The 17,281-nt window shown below is 30.7% G+C and overlaps 1 protein-coding gene across 1 annotated transcript; it reads left to right on the forward strand.

Moving 5' to 3' along the window:
* The first annotated feature begins 13,125 nt into the window (after positions 1 to 13,125).
* LOC116012375 (two-component response regulator ORR24-like) lies at positions 13,126 to 16,857 on the forward strand. The gene is made up of 6 exons (XM_031251900.1): positions 13,126 to 13,438; positions 14,233 to 14,385; positions 14,507 to 14,872; positions 14,971 to 15,047; positions 15,255 to 16,442; positions 16,550 to 16,857. The coding sequence occupies exons 1-6, from the start codon at positions 13,294 to 13,296 to the stop codon at positions 16,595 to 16,597; spliced, it is 1,977 nt and encodes a 658-aa protein (XP_031107760.1). The 5' UTR covers positions 13,126 to 13,293; the 3' UTR covers positions 16,598 to 16,857.
* Positions 16,858 to 17,281: the final 424 nt, after the last annotated feature.

Here is a 17,281-nt window from a genome sequence, read left to right on the forward strand (position 1 = left end):
GTTCTGAATTTTTACTACTCAGACTGGGTTGATACTAGTTAGAATTGCTATTAAGCTGATGCTGCAGAACCACTAGTTGCAGTTATAATATCTGTTCAGGAAAAATAAATTAATTATGCATAACAAATATAATTATATAAGGGATAAGGGTGAAATTAGCCAAGCCCTGAAAGGGCAATAGCGTCCACATAGCGACCATGGTCCAAAAACGACGTTGTTTCGTATAATTTCTTTTTTTTTTTTCACAAAACCCGCTGCAATATATATTTGTGTAACTCATAATGTATATTATTTTAACACATAATGTATATTATCTTATTCTAAAAGTTTCATTATTCTAAATCATAATTTACATTATTCTAACACATAATATGCATTACCTTATTCCAGAAGTTTCATCATTTTAACACATAATGTACATTATTCTAACTCATAAAATTCAACGACAGAGCTGTGTGGGAATAATTTTCCCTAAAAGGGAGTGAGTGAAGCATAAGTTTCGTACCTGAAAGTCACGAGTTTGATTTTTACTAATACCTTCTCAGTCGAGTTCGCTAATACCTTCTCAGTCGAGTTCGTTGCATAGAGTCTTTTTAGTATGATTTCTTGTGTAACCGCTGCATAGAACTTTTTTAGTGTGATTTACTTTCTCTACGTGGTTTACGAGTTATTACACAAAATGAGATTTACCAATACACATTTTTAAAATAGTGATTGCGAGATTCTCTCGGCATAGAAAAAAGAGTGAAATTAGCTCTCTGTATTTAGAAAAACATAATTAGTTCAAAATTTCGAAAAATGTAATTAGCTTTGGAACTGAAAAAGGTGTTATACATTTGTAACGTTTTATTAGCTCTGAAGGTTACAAAATATTTACATCTGTTGACTGAGCATACTTTTAGGACAATGTTATCAAAAGAGGTGAAAAATGCCAGGGGAGAATACATAATTTATCCAATTAGGTTGTATTTATCTTGCAATACTATTTCACTTTTGTAAGTGATTCTTATTATCATATCATCATATTGCAATTTAATACTATTTTCTCTACATTTTTGAAATTCTCTCATATTTAAATAATAATAATAATAATAATAATAATAATAATAATAACATTTAAAATTATATAAAAGAAACAAAAATTGAAGAACCCTCTAATTGCTGTCAAAAAAAAGTTACTACAACTATAATTTGCAAGCCTTTCAAATTTGAAAGAAGTTTTACTAGGTCGATTCACAATTTCTACTTCTTCACTTTTACTTGACATAGCAACCATTGATAAGTTATCTTTATTTTGTGCTCCAAGAAAAATGTTTATGGAGGTGTTTGGCAAATAGCTGTTAGCGGATTGGGTTAGCGGGTTTGACTAGATGATAACATTAACTGGTTGTAGAAAGATTATGGTAAATTAGTTGTTAGCTGATTAATGCAAAATGACATTTTATAATTTATTCTATCAAAAAACTGATTGAAAAAGTTGCTTTAAATTTTAGCGTTTTGAATTCATAAGCTCTTACAAAAGCTTATTACTCAAACACTCATATTAGTTGTTTAATCAAGTCAAACAGCTAGTCAACTAATAGTGGTTAAACAAGTTAAAATTGACTGATAAGTTAACTATGTTACCGATATGACCTATATCAAAACTCAAATGTTTAATTGATGAAGTAGAATTAGGAATTGAAGTAGCATTTTTCATTTTGAAGAACTGCCCAGCCAGATTGAAAGCCTAATCCTTTTTAGGGATGAGCCCAGTCTTACTAAACAAGTGATTTAGGAATAATAGTCGAGGCAACAAAAGTGAGAATAGTTCATATGAAATTATTTAAAATTCAATAATTTTTTACATATAAATAGACCAATACATGTGATAAGTAACAATAATATTAAGCAAGAGTAGTTATAGTGGTGGAAATGGGCATCAAATCAGTTCAAGTCTAGATGATCAAAACTAGCCTAGGGACTAATACAGGCCTAGTATTCCCTTTGGACAGGCCCAACATGAACTAAGATCACTTAAAATGACAAATTATACTATGGACCGAGTCTACTTGCATTGTGAACTCTAGTCTAAAAATAACTTTTAAATTTTGTACTTGCAAATTGCAAATGAGAATCACACCATATGATACCAACATCTTATGTGTTTGGAGTTAAGAGTTTTCGATTTGTTTAGACTCGACCCTTGGTCTTTGCTTCCAAACTTCATCTCTGTGACTAATTGAGCTGTCCATGCGTGCATATCTTTTACATCTTGAAATGGGTAAAGACTGAATTTTTGTTGGCAGCATTATACGAAGATTAATATTACATTCCTTACAATAATCATTCCCTAATTAATATTCACAACAATGTATTATATGTCAGTATTGTATTGATTTATATATAGAGTACAACTCTTATACCTTAATGTAAAAATAAATAAATAAATAAATAAATGAAGGTACCAATCTTTATTCCCATCTTATTAAATTTTTAGATTTTAAATATAATTGAAAAAACTTAATTAACAAATTGTTACTACGGAGTATATTATTTCTTATAAATCAATTAATAACGTACAAGCTAATTAATATATGTACTACGGACAACAATTTAAGAAAGAAAAATATGTGCCGAAAGGGGTTATCGAGTGGATGTAGCATGATTCTTGTATCTGAATAGTAATGTGTTCGATTTGTGCACACAGTCTTACATGTTTCCGTTGTTGCCAAAAAGAAAAAGGATGGAAAAAATATTACTTGTACACTAAAAATATATATGCATGCGATTAATTAATTAGTTATAATTAATAATAAAAAATAATGTTTCTTTTTAAAATATAAGTAATGATTAATTAATCACGTAAATTAGGACATTTTACGAATATTATCTAATCTAAATAAAAACTAATAAGTGTGAATGAATGTTATATACCTTTATTTATGTTCGTTTTTTTTGTTATTTATTAATACATTATACTATAAGAGTTGTGTTATACAATGTTTTTATCAAAAATACCCCTACCGTTATAATTTTTGTTATTTTTTTCAACTTTTGTTACCATGTACATGCATCCACAATATTTGTTTTATCTTTTTCAATGATAATAATATAGACATTATATATTGAAATACTATATATTAGTTATTTCCTAACAAAATATAAATATCAAATTTATAAAAATAGTTTACACTATAATTATTATTATTATATTTAAAATTTAAATAAATTTAAAATTTTAATATACATTATTAATATTAGGTATATTTATTTTTCCACATCAGGCATAAAAAATACAGTTATATATAGAATTGACAATGGTGATTTGCAAAGTAGAAATAGTGGATTGATTGATGGATAAGGGTTTGGGTTTTGACACAAATATTTCAGCTTTCCAAAACATACTGATTGCTCTTCCGTGCATTATTATCATGAGATTTTAACCTTATGTGTTTGTTTCACATAGGCGGCTGTTGCCTACACTGTATTTTATTACATTATGACTCCTTTTCCCACCAATTTCATTTCTTCATCATCATTACTTTTCCACAAAGTTATACATATATATATATATATAGTTGAGCCCTCAAGCTATATTACTCTCGTCGAACTAAAACAATAGGTAAGCACTTCGATTTTTTATCGGAAGTGTTGTTAAAATTTTCGAAGAAAAGGATTTTGAGAGAGGAAGAGACAAAAAATAAAAGGTTTTAATGTTCTTCAGATTTGTATTGGAATTAATAAGCTGCCAATTTTTTTAGATGACATTTATGTGATTTGATTTGCAACCCTCCTTGTGCATAACAGAAAGTCTTTAAGTTATACTATACAATTCAAATTTCATTTAAAAGGTATTGTATATATACTAGTGCAAACATATTTTCCATTCTGATGTAGGCAAAAGCTACTGCCAATCATTTTCCACTTCATTTTTCAATTCAAATAATGGGTCTAATTTGAGACACAATTTCTCATTCATCTATTATCTGTTTAGAGTGTACAATATATCAATTTCTTTGTCTCATTACGAATAACTTGAATCCACTTTAGTCCTATCCAAATCAAAAGTGAAATCTACATATATTTATACTATAAAATAGCCACTTAAAATTTTATTTCTAAAAATATTGAACAGTTGTTGCCTCAATGCATAGAGAACGTAGTGATAAACGTTATACGGAATAATTTTTACCAAAAAAAAAAAAATGGAGATTATTTCAAGTTGTTTGCCATTAACAATGGTAGGCTGAATGAATTTACGATTAGGCCCAATCGACGTTCGAAACGTGGATAAGAGGAATCTTTTACTTTTGTTTTAAGATACTCAATATACTTTAAAATAGGTCTAAAAATTTGGACTGGAAAATTAGTTTGCAATCTTGTACTTTCGATTCTGCAGCAAATATTGGAAGTATTTTAGATGGCAAAAAATTAATTTAACATGAACCATTATGATTGATTATATATCCCCAAGAAAGTTAGGTGGGTAGAAAAAATGACGATCAAATTATTAAATCAAATGGATTGCTCAGATTTTTAGATTTATATTTTTCCGTGAGATTTCTAATTTATCTTTAATTATATGATTATCCGTTAAATTTTTCGTTAAATATTCTCTTTTCCGTTAACATTGCGTTAACTTTTAACTTATCCATTAATTTCTATAATTAAGATCTTAGGTTCGAACCTCATCCCAATCAAATTTGACATAATTGTTGAACATATACTACCGATAATATTTAAAAGTAAATACCTCACTCTATTACTCTTATTAAATTAAATAAAAATAAATTAGTACTTACAACAAAAAAATAATACATATGCATTTCTTTAATTTATAATTCGATGTCTACAATGACTTTATTAAAAAAATATTCATTATCGAAAAATTTAAAAAGAGATATAATTTCATTAGTTATATTGTTTATATTTTCTACAATACAAAGATTCCTTACCTTCAAATTTATTAATTAATTATATTCACTACATTGTTCATTGTTTTCTTTTTTACACTATCTTGTAATTAAATATCAAAGTTATAATAAAAATAATGTTATATATGTATTTACAAGTAACATGGAATTTAAAAAAAAAAAACAGTTTGAAGCCAATCATATTAACTACTTAAGGAGAATTTATTGACAAATGGCATTCAAATAATCCTATAAATTAATTTAAAACTCATTATTAAAAAGGCTTAGAGAAATTCAAACGAAAAAGTAATATGGAGTATTTATTTATACTATTATTTTTAGACTAAGTATTTATATTAGTGTTTTTACAAAATTGCAAATATTAATTTTAGTGACAATTATAATCAATCTCTCATATATTATCTTGTATTCATAAACTTTGAATTACCGATTCAAATAAACAAATTCAACATTCAATTACATATACATAAACATCTCTTATATAATTTTGCATTGATATATTTTGAAAAACTTATTTAATAATAAAAATTGGGCATTATGTCATTCGCACAATGTGCGTGAAAAACTAGTATATATATATACCTACTAGTTTAATGATACTACTCAATGGGTTTATTGAACCCACAATGTTTCTCTTTTTGGTGATGCACAACAAATACAAATACTATATACTATAATATAATAGTAACATTTACTTTTAAAATTGAAAGAGAATTGATGTGGTAGAGATAGCTAAGGTTATCCTTATCCCTCCAATACCCCACCACCTTAAGGTGCATATCCTTTCAAAAATGGGTCTCACTCCCATATCATCAAATTTGTAATTCATTCACTATTTTACTTACATCTCTGAAATATTCTCACACTTTCAAAAGTGACTCCATTATCACTTCAAAATACAATTTGGCGGGGTTCTAATGGTGCCTGATATGAGTAAAATAGTCTTGGTGTGCGCGTTATTCCTTCGGGACAGCGAGTAGCGACGATGACAATATCAAAATGCCTCTGAACCATAATATGCTTTTCAGCCCGTTCGGCAGGCAACCCCCTAATAAATTTCAGGCGGGAATTTTGTCAATGAATGAATTGAAGACCCAGGTGGTGTGCAAGACTTTTCGACGAGGCTTGCCTATATTTAGCCAGATTATTGAAGACTCAAAAGAAGCATTAAGTCCTTACAAGGATCTTAACTTCATCTTTGTAAAACATTCTGCGATTCAAATTTCTATAGCTTGGCTACGAAAATTGTATCTTTGTCAGATTGTATTTATCCTTCGCTTTGTTGTAATCGTTCCATCCTCTGATTAATGAGTTAATGTTGTTGTTGTTCAAAAAAAAAATCACTTCAAAATACAATAAAATAACAAAATAATAATAAAATAAATACATAAAGTACAAAAAGGCTACCATTTGGCAGTCTTTTATGTACACCTACGCATTAAAAAAAAATCTACTTTGACATGCCATCTTATCTTGTAAAGACTATCCTTTCAAAAATAAGGATAGCCTAAGTAGGGCTTTTGCCGTCACTTTAATCTCGTGGTAGGGAAAGATGATGGGATGCCACAATAATCATCATCCTTTTGCCGTATGTATTCTCATGTTTGACTCCCAATTTTTATTCCACACACTAAATCTTGAAGTTGATATTTATATTGAGACCCACATAAAGAAAATAATTTATCAATATCTATTACATTTAGAAGTAAAATTTATAGAGAGATTTGTGAGCATATGTAACAGAAATTTTTCTTTTTTTTTGAGACTTCAACGTTGTACAATGGTTAAAAATGTTTAAGCAATGAGTGTGTCCTCCACTTTTGAGAGTATATAGCAATATGATAACAAAAGACAACGCAATTGTTCCTACTTTTCCCTATAATGACAAGAAAAATGTTTTTGAGAAAATGACAAGAAAAGTGTTATTTTCCCTGGTTCAGATCACTGCATAATTAAAATCGATTAATTAACAAATTTTTAAAAGATAAACTACAAATAAGTCATCGTACTATTTGGGAACAAGTAATTAGGCCAATGAACTTGAATAACCCTACAATAAACCACTGAACTCGAAAACACAAAGTAATTAAGCCACTGAAATCGAGAAAAAGAACAATTAATCCATTTTTAAAATTTTCGACGAAATTTTCTGGCACCGACGACCATTTCCGGCGACGACTCGGTCGCTGGAGATCTGGTCACCTTCCCGATGAGGGCGACTGCCCTCGCCGGATATGGTGATCGGCGATGATTCGGTAGTCGCCAGTCCCCGGAAATGGTCACAAAGTTGCCGAAATTGGTCGTTGGTGAGAAAATAATTTCGCGGGAAATTTTAAAAATCGGTTAATCGCTCTTTTTTTTCGATTTCAGTGACTTAATTGCTTTGTTATTTGAGTTCGATAGCCTAATTGCTTGTTCCCAAATAGTAGGGTGGCTTATTTGTAGTTTATGCCTTTTCAAAATTATAAGATGAAAAATAAAGAATACTGCTTTCCAACTCAACAAAGAAAATTTGAAAAACATTTTTTTCATGATTTCTGAATTAAAAAAATGCATAATTTACTTATAATCATATTTATCATTAATTATGATCCTCCGCCTCACTTAATTATTTTCCTCTATTTTTATTTATTTACATACCCACCTACCCACAATTATTAATTTAAGGGAAAATTGTAATTTATGTCCCTCCATAATATATCAATTATCAATGTCACCCCTGAATGATTAGTGGTGCAAATATTGCTCTTCAATTTTCATAAACGGTACATATATTGCCCCTCCATGGTGTAAATATTGCTCATCTTGTCGGTACGAGAGGGATAGTATATGTACCGATTTTAAAAATTGAGGGGCAACATTTACACCACTAATAATTCAAGGGTGACATTAATAATTGACATATTATGGAGGGACAAAAATTACAATTTTCCAGCACAACATTACATACCTATCTACCTTACTCTACCCTACAAAGATCTACCTACCAACTTACCTATATTACCACCCACCTATATATCCAACTACAACTATTGCATTTTATTTTCAATCTACATCTATATCTACTATACTAATAAGAGCCAAAGAGAGTTAGGCTTAAAATGGGTAGAAAAAATGACGGTCAAATTATTTAATCAAATGGATGGTTCAGATGAATTATTTAATCGAATAGATGGTTAAGATAATTCAGATTAATATTATTAATAGAGATTACCTAATTTAACCTTACTTTTATGATTATCCGTTAAGTTTTTCGTTAAATATTCTCTTCTCCGTTAATATTCCGTTAACTTTTAACTTACCTATTAATTTCTATAAGAAAGGTCTTAGGTTCGAACCTTATCTCAATCAAATTTATAATTAAGTTTCTCACTCTATTTTACTCTTATTAAATTTAATAAATTAGTAGCTACAACAAAAAATGATACATATGTATTTCTTTAATTTAGAATTATGTGTCTACAATACCTTTATTTGAAAAAATTATTCATTCAAAAAATTAAAGTAAATAAGAGAAATAATTTCATTAGTTATATTGTCTTTATTTTCTCTCATGCAAAGATTCTTTACATTCAAATTTATCAATTGATATTCATTACATTGTCCATTATCTTATTTTTATAATATCTTGTAATTAAATATCAAAGTTATCAATGTTATATATTTATTTACCAAGTATTTTATTAATACTATGAAATTTTTTAAAAAATAATTTGAAGCTAATTATATTAACTACTTGGGGATTGGTTGACAAAGAGAGTACTCAAATAATAACCCAACAAATTGAAGCAGAATCACTCTATTTTACTCTTATTCAATTAAATAAATTAGTAGTTACACCAAAAAATGATACATATGTATTTCTTTAATACCATGAAAAAAAAATAAAAAAGAATAGTTTGAAACCAATCATATTAACTACTTGGGGGATTTGTTTACAATGAAAGTACTCAAATAACCCATTACCCAGCAAATTGAAGCGAGAAACTACTTTTAATATCTTTAGAATACATAATATTTTAAATTTTCAAATTTTTATTAATTTATTTAATCTTTTTTCTTAAACTAGGGATTTCTTTATCCACATATTTAATCTTTTTTCTTAAACTAGGGATTTCTTTATCCACAAATTTAATCTTTTTTCTTAAACTAGGGATTTCTTTATCCACAATTTTAATCTTTTTTCTTAAACTAGGGATTTCTTTATCCACAATAACTCTCTTTTTTCTTAAACTAGGGATTTCTTTATCCACAATAACTCATTTTTTTCTTAAACTAGGGATTTCTTTATCCACAATAACTCATTTAACAATAATGGTTAAACCAAATGAACCCCAAGCAGAACACCTAAAGGAAAGTCCATAGCTCCTATATCATAATCTCATTGCATGACGTTGTCATCTATAGCTCCTATATCATAATCTCATTGCATGACGTTGTCATCTATAGCTCCTATATCATAATCTCATTGCATGACGTTGTCATCTATGCTACCAACAATATAATCTCATTGCATGACGTTGTCATCTATGCTACCAACAATAAAATCTCATTGCATGACGTTGTCATCTATGCTACCAACAATAATATCTCATTGCATGACGTTGTCATCTATGCTACCAACAATAATGGTTAAACCAAATGAACCACAAGCAGAACACCTAAAGGAAAGTCCATAGCTCCTATATCATAATCTCATTGCATGACGTTGTCATCTATGCTACTAACAATAACCGAGTTGCAAATAACACACTACCAACAAAAAGGAAGAGAACAAATAGTAAAGATGAAGACAATGACAATGTTACTCAAAATAGAATTAAGAACACTTAGAAAAATTCAAATTAAAAGTAGTATATATTTAGACTATCATTTTTAGACTATCAATTTTACAAGGTTGCAAACATTTATTTTAGTAATAATTATAATGAATTTTCTATATTATCTTGGATTCATATACTTTGAGTTAGATATTTAAATAAAAAAATTCGACATTCAATTACCCATGTATAAACTTCTCCTATATAATCTTGCATTTATATACTTTCAAATATTTATTTAAATATAAACATTGGGTATTAACCCATTCGCGCAATGCGCGTATAAAACTAGTACAATGTTAATAAGAGTCAATAAAGTTAGGACTATAACGAGAAAAAATGTTGGTGGTAATTATTTACTTAAAGGAATGGTTCATATTATTTTGATTTTCGGAACTTTTTATGATTTTCCTTCTTTACTCTCTATTATATTATTTTCTTCCCTTATATAATTTCATTAGTTACATTGTCTTTATTTTCTACAATGTAAAGATTCGTTACCTTCAAATTTATTAATTAATTATTATATTCATACATTATTCATTGTCTTCTTTTTACACTATCTTGTAATTAAATACTCCGTATCAAAGTTATAATACAAAACAATGTTATATATTTATTGACAAGTATTCTATATATTAATAACATAGAAAAAATTTTAAAAATATTTTGAAGCAAATCATATTAACTACTTGGGGAGGATTTGTAGACAAAGAAGACATTCAAATAACTCAATAAATTGAAGTGGTAAACTACCTTCTAATATTTTTTGGACTACATCATAGTTGTTCACTTTAAAAGTAAATCATATTTCTTTATTAATATGATTTAAAATGTATACATTTTTGTTACCAAAATTCGTATTTATTATTTATATTATTATTTTTAGACTAAGTATTTAGACTATCGTTTTTATAAAATTGTAAACATTTATTTTAGTGGCAATTATGATCAACCTCTCATATATTATATTGCATTCATATACTTTGAATTACCAATTTAAATAAACAAATTCAACATTCAATTACATATGCATGGATATCTCATATATAATCTTGTATTGATATACTTTGAAGTTCTGATTCAAAAATAAATATTGGGCATTATCTTATTCGCGCAATGCGCGTGAAAAAACTAGTAATCTAATATACCTCGATAAATTTCTAAAATACATTCTTTATAACTATAACATTAACAACAAGAACCACAAGGATAATAACAACAACAATAATACTAAAAATAATAATAGCTTTAAAATCTATACTATTAATAAAAACAAAATCTTCAATTTTAACTTTCCGCCCAAAAAACTCCTATACTATTAAGGTTTGCATAATATTGTAAAATATGGTAATACAATTCTTAGCCGTACTACAGTTGTACATTAAAATATGGTAATACAAATCCTAGTACAATATATACTTTCCTACTTTCCTATTCGTAATAAAATTCTATATTAAAATTACTAATCGTAATAATACACTACATATACTTCCCTGCAACGTAATATTATAAAATATGATAATACAATTCATCTTCGTACTACATTCTACGTTAAAGAAACCAATTTGAAATGTCCACCCCTATAACTTTTATTAATATGTCTTTTATTTTATCTAATTAAAAAATTTGAAAACAATATTATAAAGTACGAATAATTTGTATTTTTGTGTATTTCATTAATTATTATAATTTTTATTCTTATTTATCAATTTATTGATGCTAGAATAAGAAATGTTACTATTGTTTGGAAATGTTTAATTAAATCAATACAAAGCATAGTAACAAAAATTAAATGAGCACATAGCAAAGTATTTAATTTCTTCCAAATGCTTAGTTAAATAAAATTAAAGAAACGTTAATTAAAAGTGATTATAGTAGAGTTGTTATAGTTTTAAATTGTAACATATACGTTATTTTCCTTCGTGTAGAGAACGTTATCGTCAAAGATAAGGAGTCGCGGTGATATTGTTATGAACGTTTCTTCGAGTGGAATAGCATCTTTGCTCTTGCCAGGAGGTAGGACGTCGCATTCCAAATTTGCTATACCACTCTCTTTGAACGAAGATTCCACGTGTAATATATCGTAAGGTAGTAACCTTGCTAAGTTTATAATAAGGAACAAGTTAATTATATGAGACGAGTAACTGATGAGTGATGACGCATAAACACTTTTTTGAAGCTTTGGACAAAACCATGAGGGATCTATTAAGGTTTGCATACCGGATAGTGCTGAAAAGACATTTGGTGGAAAGACAATAGTTTTGGACGGTGATTTTAGACAGATTCTTCCAGTTATTCCGTGCAGGTGAGTGTGTGTGTGTGTGTGTATAGGGGCGCACTCTAATGAGAACGGGTGCTCAGGAGAGAAATAAGAATGATCCACAGCCGTCCAAGTGTCCAGATCAACGAATCAGATGTAATTTAAAAAAAACGACGCGGTGACATTTTCGTAAATATTTCGAACTTTGGTGCAAGTAAATGTGTTATAAGTGCAAGTAGTTGGTGCACATTTGCAAGTAAAAAGTGCAAGTAAAATCACTTACAAGTGCACCTATTTTCACTTACAAGTGCAAATAATTTACCTTGTTAACATTCGTGCACCTAGGTGCAACTAATTATACCGTTAGGTGCAACTAGTTATAACGTTAGGTGCACTTAGTATTGATGCTCAATGTACATTTTACTTGCACATGTAATACATTCTACATGCAATTGTGCACCTATTTTCACTTACAAATGCAAGTAATTTAACTTGTTAACATTCATGCACCTAGTTATAACCTAGGTGCAACTACATTTGGACACGTGGCTATCTGTGATTGGTTCTCAGTTCTCTCTTGGGCGGTGCGTTCTTATTTGAACGCAGTCCTATATATATATATATATATATATATATATATATATATATTTATTTATTTATTTATTTATTTATATACATACATAAATAAATTTATGAAAATTACTATGTTGATTTCCAAATTCTACTTTCAAATTTACTCAAATTCTTAAGTTCTTGATGTATATCATTTTCTTGGGACCCACATAATGACAATAGTCTATCATTATATGCTAGAACTCTAAATTTATTTCCATTAATATTTCAATCCAAATTTTGAAGTAAAATATAATTTCAAATGTGACGAGACCAATGTCTAAAGTTTTTTCCATTTTATGAATGTTTAAAGACAAAAATGATACGGAGTAATATGGAATTAAATTTGGAATTACCGTAAATGATAAGAATTGATATCCGTACTCTCGTCTCTGTAAAGCAAAATTTCGTTCAGTTTTGGGAGGCTGAGGAGAGAGGGACCACCTTTTTTTTTTTTTTTTTTTTATATAAATAAATTTATTTACTACCTCTAAATCTCTAGTTCGTCTTTCTTTGTTTCAATTCATGAATTCATTCACAACGTTATTGATTTACTGGCTTTCTTGAATTCTTGATACCTGAAAATTAAAGTTCTGGAGAAAGTAGCCTTTTTTACGGAAAAGATTCAAACTTGGGCGCTGTGATTCCCTGTTTTTGGGAATCTGGGTTAGTGGTTCCAGAAATGACTGTTGATGAAAGTAGAAGAAGGGTTGAAAAGGAAAATAATTCTGACAATTTCCCAGTGGGTATGCGTGTTCTTGCTGTTGATGATGACCCAATTTGCTTGAAGTTATTGGAATGTCTGCTTCGGAAATGCCAGTACCATGGTATATATGTTTATTGCTCTCTTGTTAAATCTTCCAGGTTTTGTTTCTTTGGCTTCTCAAGTGAATTTTATGAATTAGTCTGTAACTTTCTTTATCGCCCATCCCAGGTTATCGTTAAGAATTTTGTTTTTATATATCTTGATTGATGAATTCTCTTTTCATTGTTGAGTTGTAGTGTCCAAATTCAAGGGAAATTAAGTATTAACTGATTGAGATTTTTACTTCCATTTATCATAGTTCCAGAACTTCATTTATTTGCATGTTGCATGCATGTTTCTGGAGGAAGAAGAAAAGAGATTAGCAGCAGCTTCTCTTGTCTTTATTAGTTTTGGCCTTTTGGCTTTGTGTTTTTTGTCTGTCTTCTTCTTTTTTGGGGTGGTTGGGTGGTGGGGGCTTATAGGAACTGATTGTGGCATTTCAGTTTGTACTTTTGTGACTAATTGTGTTTTTCCTTATTTATACTGCTTACAGGATCAATCCGAATCCCAAAAATAGTGTTTTTCCTTTATAATTGGTCCCCCATTAGTCCAACTCAACCAAAAATTATGTTTGATTCCTTTCATTTGATGTAGATCATTGGAGTTGTGTTGTCAAATTAGTGTATATATATGTTCTGCTGGTTGGTGTTTGAATGTAGGCTATGCTTGCCAAACACACAAATGTTTTTGAAGGTTTTATCCTAGATTTTGTTCCTCATTCCTCGATTGAATGCCCGTTGCAACTGTTCATTGTGATAATGGGAAATTCGATTAAGTTAATTTTTATCTTGAATATGATTTGGGATTCTTTTGCAGTAACTGTAACAAATCAAGCAAGTGTGGCACTGAAGATGTTGAGAGAAAACAAGGACAGATTTGATCTGGTGATCAGTGATGTCTATATGCCTGATATGGATGGTTTTAAACTGCTAGAGCTTGTTGGTCTTGAGATGGACCTTCCTGTAATCAGTAAGCATTCAAACTTATATTTTATTCGCATCAAATATTTTATAACCTTAGGATCATTTTCTGAACGTTAAAATCAGGGGCATAGTTTTGCAACGTTTCTAACATCTTTGAAATTCACTAGTGTTGTCGGCAAACAGTGATACTGGCCTTGTAATGAAGGGAGTTACTCATGGTGCTTGCGACTACTTGGTGAAACCTGTGAGGATCGAGGAGCTGCGCAACATTTGGCAACATGTAATCAGGAGAAAGACGTTCGATTCCAAACACCATAGCAAGTCCGGTGATCAGGACAATGAAGAAGAAGGTAGACAGGGGGACCAATTATCAGGTACTGCAGAGCAGAACGAAAAACTGAATAAGAGAAGAAAGGATGAGGAAGACGGGAGTGAGAATGAAGACCCGGCAACGCAGAAAAAGCCCCGTGTTGTTTGGTCTGCAGAACTTCACAGGAAGTTTGTTGCTGCTGTTAACCATTTGGGCATCGAAAGTGAGCTTTTCAGCACCAATGCCTATCGTTCCACTAGTATCTCAGTTTTGGAACTTCTCCTTTTCATGTTATTCATCATCTCTGCTCTTTAAATGCAGAAGCTGTTCCTAAAAGGATTCTTGATATGATGAACGTTGAAGGGCTTAGTCGAGAAAACGTGGCAAGCCATCTCCAGGTCCCAATTTTTTTACTTTCATTTCGTTTTAAAATATTTTTATTGTTATTATTATTTGCTATACATAAAGTTTTGTTTCTTGAAGCAAAAATCATTAAACAGCATGATTAATCATTCAAAAATTTGGAATGATGGATTTTAAATATTCCCTAATGAGGCACTATTATTTGAACATTTTTGTAATAAATTTTAGTAACTGTGTTGCAGAAGTATAGGCTTTACTTGAAAAGGATCAGTTTGGTTTCAACCCCACAGGCGAACATGGCAATGCCATATATGCCAATGGGTTCACTAGGTGGGTTTGGAGATTTGCAAACATTGGCTGGACCTGGACAACTTAACCGTGCTACATTATCACCATATGTCCCAGGCAGCCTGCTCGGTAGGCTAAATAGCTCTGCTGGTGTAAGCCTTCAAAACCGTAACTTATTGGGTTTGCTCCAACCAAGCCATGCCCAATCTTCTGGTAACTCCCTTGATCTGCTCGGGAAGTTGAACTCAAATGCTCCGCCCACAAGCCAGAATCCGAGTTTGTTTCTAGGAACTCAAATGCAACACGGTAAATTCACCAAAATCGAACAGGTGCTCAATCCGATGGACAACTCGAAGCTTCTCACAGCTGCTACTACATTCACTGGTTCGGGATCTGCTTTTGGTAACCCAATCAATGCTACGATCCTTCAAGGGAACTCCCAGCAAGGACAAACTGGGGAAGGGTTTGGAAATCCACATTCACTCAATATGACTTCTTTAAGGTCTGAGCCTTTGAACACTGGTGTTAGCAGTGCTTCGAACTTTCTTGGCCATGGAGGACCGAATGGGAATTTGGGGAATTCTATTTTGGCATCAAATGTTCAGCCGAATTGTTATCCGTTGATGGAAACCTTTACTCATAGCCAGTTGGATCAGAATCATGTAAGAGGGAATTATTCGCCCGCTGGCCCTCCTTTGCAGAGCAGCCCTCTTGGTTATAATTCTACTTTCTCAACCTCTATACCTTATGAAAACTCGAGGGGACAAACACAATACCAAGAAGGCTTCATCGGTGATGCTATTCAGAGTGTGAATCAGGCACCTACCCAATTTTGGGGAGATCATAACTCAAACTCAAATAATGTTTTCAGCAACTCGAGCTCTCAGATTCTTGGTAATGGATTAATGCCTCCCTTAAGCCAGATTGCTGACCAAAATAATGATATCTTCAATATGAAAACGGATACACCTTTGATTGGTCAAGAAAATGGAGGCTCTGTGGTTCTCTTTCCGCACAATGAGAACGCAAATTTCAATCAAGACTCAAGGATGGGATCCAATGGAGACTACATGTTGAACTCCACAAAACCACAGGGTGCTTATTCTTCTCTGGATGATTTAATGAATGGAGTAATCAAGGGGGTATGACATCCTTCCAATCATGTCTCTTTTTTTTTGAGTACTACTGACTCTGTTACAATATCTTCAGAATGCACGCATTTTATTCTGATATACCTCCCATGATGCAGGAACAAAATGGGCAATTCGGATTTGATGATTACTTATTTGGGTCATGAACATGAACAAAATGGGCAATTCTTGCAGAGGCAATCCAACGCAAGAGGAGTAATGATCCGAGAAGCTGCAACGATTGGATAAGTCTCATTTTATCACAATTAGATAAGTTTAGGTAGCTGGAAACTATCAGATAGTTGTTTAGCCAATTGATCATTCTTAGTCTTTGAATAGTACTGCCATATTATAAAAGGGACAAGCATAGTTTCAATCCCAAACTCAAGGAATTTCCTTCTTATCCAAATGCACTCTTTGATTTCTCCTTTTGTTGGTTTCTTTTTCAATTTTATGCTTCATTAACTGTACACCTTTGATGCATAGTTACCTGATTTTTCTCATTTCATTTTCCTCTCTGCAACCTTTTGCAATATGAAGCTAGCAAATATGCAGATGGTTCCCATGTGTACATTCATCTTAGGATTCTTTTATGTTTTAGCAGAATCATTCATTTTATGAATCCTTGTACTGTTTCCTGGTCCGCTGACTAGTTTAAACCATAATACATGGGTTTCTCAACGTAAGTCAGATTAATCTTAGCCTCTAGTTCCCGTCCTAAGAGTCACTAGGAGATGTCCCATGAGCAGCCTTTCAGGACTTTCCAATCTTCAGCCTTACTATACGCATAAGGAGCTTAACTCACACCTTACTCCAACCTTTTACATATGTATTTCTTGTACTTGTGACAT

The sequence above is a fragment of the Ipomoea triloba genome, chromosome 3 (assembly GCF_003576645.1).
Source record: "Ipomoea triloba cultivar NCNSP0323 chromosome 3, ASM357664v1".
Classification (NCBI taxonomy): Eukaryota; Viridiplantae; Streptophyta; class Magnoliopsida; order Solanales; family Convolvulaceae; genus Ipomoea; species Ipomoea triloba.